The sequence below is a fragment of the Echinops telfairi genome, unplaced genomic scaffold, assembly GCF_000313985.2.
Source record: "Echinops telfairi isolate 266 unplaced genomic scaffold, ASM31398v2 ScPeMD7_7468;HRSCAF=8506_0, whole genome shotgun sequence".
Taxonomy (NCBI): Eukaryota; Metazoa; Chordata; class Mammalia; order Afrosoricida; family Tenrecidae; genus Echinops; species Echinops telfairi.
This window is the reverse complement of record NW_022111369.1, coordinates 31,651,288-31,657,360: the sequence shown is the minus strand read 5'-3', so window position 1 is coordinate 31,657,360 and position 6,073 is coordinate 31,651,288. Positions and strand designations below refer to the sequence as shown.

Genomic DNA, 6,073 nt, shown 5'->3' with positions numbered 1-6,073 from the left:
AGTTGTATGAGCCCCTAATAAAATGTTAAAAAAGAGAAAAAAATAAAAATTAAAATTAAAATTAAAAAAAAATAAAATAAATAAAAATTGCCTTCAATTTCCCACACTCATGTATAAAAAGCCAGCATCAATTTGTTTCACTCATTTTTAAATTTAGAGAAATGTCTGTAGTGGCACCGGGTACTTATCTACATTTGGCTACAATGGTATTGCCAGGTTATGCTGGTGTATACTGCATTATATATTTAATCGTTTCAGAAAATAGAATGAACTAATAACATTCGACTTATAATTTTTTACCCACATTTTACCTATAATCAATAATTACCAATATAATTTTTTTACTATATGTTTAGAGCCAAAATACTAACTTGGCAACATTTTACGATAGTTACAATAATTGCTTCTTACAGTAATTTCAGTAATCACACCAACAAGTACACTATATGTATTAACATACTGGATTGCAGCAGGGCACACCGACCTTATTTTTGCCATGATACATTATATAAGAAGTAAATGCAATTGAATTTTTTAATCAAGAAGGAGACACAAGATTGATTGAGAAAGCTTCCTGTAAGAAGTGAATTTTGACATTTTAAAAAATGTATTAAACCATGACTTAGCAAAACCTAAATGAGAATCTTTTCAGGCAACAGTAATGGCCAGACCAGAATCTCTATGTCAAAGTGAGACAAAGCCACAGATCCCAAGAAAATGAATAGGTTTGTTTTCCTAAACCAGGTGGCCAATTTGATTCAGAGATAAAAGAAGTCAAGTAACAGAAGGGCAATTGATGGTGGATTTTAGAACTTCAAATTAAAAAGTTTCAATATAGTAATCACAATAATTGTGACATCTCTAAATATTTGAAATAGAAATTGCTTTGAATGTATGTTTTGTTGTTAGTTACTGCCAAGTCAATTACAACTAATATATTTTCTTCAATAAACTATTATCCTCAGTAAAAGATAGTTTATATCAGCTTTTCACTGGGGCAGCCTGGATTGACAACTTGTGTGTTCCCTACAATTAGACAGAGGCAAGTCTGTGACAAACATAGCTAGTATGTGAGCTGCCTTTTGTGTTCCATAAAGACATTGTTTGGCATGGTCATTCCATGCTGTTGCTGTTGTCTTTAATATGATGGAGAAGCACAGTTTTGTTTGTTTTTCTAGGCACTGAGCAAGAAACTCTGAGTACTAATTTTACTAAGTTTACTAATTTTTTTTACTAGTTTTCACTTCTTCAACCAAATCCCTATGTAAATTACGTCAGAAACTCACTAAGCTGACATCGTAGATAAACTTATAAGTGAAAAGAATAAATACAACATTTGGCTACACGTCAAGCTAAAAACTCCCCTCAAAATGTGTGCTTGGGATCACACCTGTGGTCCAGAGTCATTCCTGGTCATTTTTCCCTTAGGCTGCTTATAAGAGCCCGCAACACAGGGACTCCAGGATAGATAAGCCCGTCTGGGCCAACAAGGAGAGTAGAGATAGCAGGAGAATGAGGGGAGGGTGGGGGGAGAAAGGATCAACATATAACCACCTCCCAGGGGGACAAACAATGGAGAGGTGAGGGGTGACAGAGGACGATGTAAAATATTAAATAATAATCTATAACTTATCAAGGGTCGTGAGGGAGGGCAGGCGGAGGAGGGAGGGGGGAAATGGGGAGCTGATATCGGGCTCAAGTGGGAAGAGAATGCTTTGAAAATGATGATGGCAGCATATGTGCAAATGTGCTTGACACACTGGGTGAATGTATGGATTGTGATAAGAGATGTAAGAACCCCGATAAAAGTATTTAAAAATAAAAAAAGACCCTTGTTTAAAAAGGTCCAACACTGATAACTCTTCTGTGGTGGCGCTTCACAGACGATGCAACAAGAGTGCCCCTGGGCGACGACAGCGGATATATCAACGCCAGCTTCATTAAGATCCCCGTGGGGAAGGAGGAGTTTGTTTACATCGCCTGCCAAGGACCTCTCCCGACCACCGTGGGCGATTTCTGGCAGATGATTTGGGAGCAAAAATCCACAGTGATCGCCATGATGACGCAGGAAGTGGAAGGCGAGAAAATCAAATGCCAGCGCTATTGGCCTAACGCCCTCGGCAAAACCACCATGGTCAGTGGCCGGCTCCGGCTGGCTCTGGTGCGAATGCAGCAGCTAAAGGGCTTTGTCATGAGGGCCATGACCCTCGAAGATATTCAGGTAATTCTGCGTACTAAGGCTCCTCTCCCTGCTGGAGTCCAGACCCGGACTCCTTCCATCACGTCACCTGTGTATTTGTGGATAAAAGCCGGTGGCTTCTGGCTTTCCATTTCAGTGGAACTAACATCCCTATGCTTTTGTATAAATCTAGTCTAAATGGTAATTTGTTATTTCCTCCAAAAAGCTTCCTCCAGCATATGCTATATTAAAATGAGAATATAACTTTTAATGGAATTGTCCACCATCCTTCATTGAAAGTAATAGCACAAAATGCTTCAGAAGCTACTGGGTAAAGCTGCTTAAAAATAGTTTGAAATAGAAGATATATCCTTATAAGGGAAGCTGAACATCACATTTGGGAATACATGGATAATTGTAGCATATACTGTTCTCATCCATGCAGGTCTTATTGTGGTCACCTAGCCACTGACTACATCCACCTTGCATTAGCTAAGTGGGCACAGCTTAGCTAAAGCTGTCAGTGTTCCCTCACCTCCACACATCACTACCACTTCTGTAATCCTTCAGTAAATCTGAGTATGAGTCTTGTGTTTCCTATAGCTTAATTAAAGGGGGAAGAAACAGTGATTCTTCTCTCATAGAAACAAGGCACATTAACTTAATTCTTTGGGAATCATGATTTCTGATATGTGATTTTACTGAAAATTAAAGACTGTACCTCCTTATTCATTTACAGCAGCCTGCTCATTATTAGACTAGCACGATTGTTTGTTCTTCCCCAAATGTTTTATTCATTTCATCAGCACATGGTCATAGTAGAGCTCAGGCCGTATTGGTGTGAGGGATTGAGCAACACAAACAAAAAACCCTGACCGCATAGAGCAGAGCTCACCTTTAAATGAGATGTGCTGGTGTTGATAAGTTGGTGGGGGAGTCTGGGAAGGCCCCAGCAGGTAGCATTTGGAGAAAACCCCTCAAGCTGGGAGTGAATGAACCAGGGAGGCTTATCTGGAGGAGAATGTTTCGGTCAGAAAGAAAAGAAAGTGCAAAGGCCCTGAGACAGAAGTGTGCCCAGTGCCTTTAAATGACTTTGTAGCTGGAGGGAAATGACAACAAGACAGAGAAGGAGGTTAAGTTAGGTCTGACAGATTACATGGGAGTCGTAGGGCATTGAGATGGCTCCGGCTTTTATCTAGAGTAGAATAAGATTTGAATCGAGGTCATCAAAAAAGATTGTTTCGCATGTCAAACTATGATTTGTTTTCAGCGTTTCCAGAATGGAGTTTTACCAATATTTAAAATGTGGATCCAGCAACCTTCTTGATAAAATGTCCTTCCTATATGTGTTGCCTTAATGCAGTGGTTCTCAACCTCCCTAATGCTGCGACACTTTAATGCAGTTCCTCATGTTGTGGTGACCCCCAACCATAAAATTATTTTCTTTGCTACTTCATAACTGTCATTTTGCTACTGTTATGAATCAGGCGACCCCTGTGAAAGGGTCATTCGACCCTCAAAGGGGTCACGACCCACGGGTTGAGAACCGCTGCTTTAATGGAATCTTATTGTCTGCTCCATTCTCAAAATCAACAAGTCAGACTTTGAAAGAACAAAACAAACACAACAGCTAAGTATATGTGAGGAATGCAGCGTGCCTTTACTGCCTCGTTCTGCTGTATCATTTCAGACAGGAGAAATGCGCCAGGTTTCTCACCTGAATTTCACTGCCTGGCCAGACCACGACACACCTTCTCAGCCAGATGACCTGCTCACCTTTATCTCCTGTATGAGGCACGTGCATGACGCAGGCCCAATCATCACGCACTGCAGCGCTGGCATTGGACGTTCAGGGACCTTGATATGCATAGATGTGGTTCTAGGATTAATCAGTCAAGATCTCGAAGTGAGTACAAGATACAGGCTGTACAAGCATTTGACCAGAAGGAATGATGCAATCAAATGTTAAATAATGATGTTGGGATCTTGGGTATTTTGTATTGACACGTTTGTATGTATACCTTAAATTTTTTTATATATATAAAGGGTGGAGTTGATTAAACATTGTTATTCGAAACTACAGTCCATAGTAAGGAGAATAGACTTCAGATATATCTTCCTTAAAAAAAAAAACAAAAAGCACCCGGTGCTCAGAAGTTCCAGAAATAGTGAAGCACTAAAGAACTATTTTTGAAATGAACAGCTTGTATGTTTTTTATTATTGACACCAGTAGTTGGGGAGATGTTAAATGGTCTCTCTCTCTAGCAACTACTCTAATTTTTTACTAAATAAAGCTAATAAGTATAATTTAACCATATTATTGTCTATAAAATGCCATTAAAAATCATTGCCTCTTAGAGAATCTTAGTTGAAAACAGTTGTATCTTGCACCTCACGCTCTCATATCGAGGTTAGTAATTTGAATAGTAAAAGACCAAATAATGAGTATATTTCTTCCTTATTTTGATCTATTAAACCTCAGCTAAAAATTAAAAGATCAGTCAGAATTTTTTGTGTGTGAAACGGAAGGTAGGAGAAATGTTCATTGTAGTATTATATTTAGCTTTCAGAGATAAGAGAAAGACAGCATTAGATAAGAGAAGAACAGCATTCGTTTTTCTTAGAAAATTCATAGATACTACAACTACATGATGATAAAGTCAGTTCACCAAGTCCTTTGGTCCAGGACAGCCTCACCAGGCTACCATGCAGAGGAAAGACCGTGGGGTGCAGCATCCCCCAAACAACCTGGGGGTTCCAGTGTGGTGACAGTTTCATGCAGATGCGTCCTGTTTCTTTGGCAGTTTGACATCTCCGATGTGGTGCGGTGCATGAGACTGCAGAGACACGGGATGGTTCAGACTGAGGTGAGTTTTGATCGGTGCCTTCTAAGGAGGGTCTTCCTGAACGTTTTACTGTTTCAAAAGTTTCTCTGTGGGGGATTATTCCCATAGGAGGGCATAGAACCAAACACATTTTGCAGTGAAGGGCATTATTTTCTAATTATGAAGCCTAATTCAGAAGGGAAAAAAATATATTTCTAAGCTATCTTTTGAAAAATCATTTTAAAATAATAAAGAAATGTAATAGCTGCACTGAATAGATGACAGTTAATAGGCAGGGTGTTGAGAGTGGCACGTGTCACCACGTACGTCAGTAGTGGATTCGTTCTTCATTTCCGCTCAAACAAACGTGTCCTGAGGGGTACCAGTGGTTTATACTTGATTACTAACCCCAAAGGTTCGTGGCTCAAACTCACACAAAAATTCCCGGAGAACAAGCGGATTCCCAGAATTGACTGGAAAGCAGGAAGGCAGGCTGAAGATGCTGAGCTTGGAGATGGCCCTCGGGGAGAGGGAGTCAGGAGGAGGGTGGCGGTTGTTAGGTGCCATCAAGCCAGTTCCGACCTTCGCAAACACATGCACAACGGAGCAAAGCCCCGCCGGCCCACTGCCCTCCTCACCAGAGGCTGCAGCCACTGTGTCAACCGTCTCATGGAGGGCCCTCCTTCTTTTGCTGTCCCTCCTTGACCCAGCATGGTGTCCTTCTCTGCTCCCCAGAGTTCTTGATACAGTGCAAAGAACTGTGTACAGTGCAATACACAGTACAGTATCCAATCAGCAAAACGCTGACCTCCCAGGGAGGTCCCACCTGTTTATCCTCTACTGTGATCTTTCTCTCACTTGAAATCAAACCATGGACTAGCTCAGAGTGACTTCACCAGCACAGCATGACTTGGAGTATCTCTCTGCTGGCCTTCCTGTTCACGCATCTTGGGAGGTGGAGGAATGTGGCATACATCTATAAATTCACAATTCGCTCTCTCGTGAAGAATATAAAGCTGCACTATCTCACAAATTAGAACTTGCCTATTTTCTCTTTGTTGGTTTTTT

The 6,073-nt window shown here is 40.7% G+C and overlaps 1 protein-coding gene across 1 annotated transcript in view; it reads left to right on the top strand.

Moving 5' to 3' along the window:
- Window positions 1-6,073, top strand: part of PTPN13 (protein tyrosine phosphatase non-receptor type 13) — a 244,535-nt gene that overhangs the window by 236,604 nt on the left and 1,858 nt on the right. Inside the window, exons 44-46 of the mRNA XM_045284339.1 lie at window positions 1,884-2,221; window positions 3,870-4,085; window positions 4,985-5,047. Of these exons, the coding sequence (XP_045140274.1) occupies window positions 1,884-2,221; window positions 3,870-4,085; window positions 4,985-5,047 (617 nt within the window). The remainder of the gene's footprint in view (window positions 1-1,883; window positions 2,222-3,869; window positions 4,086-4,984; window positions 5,048-6,073) is intronic.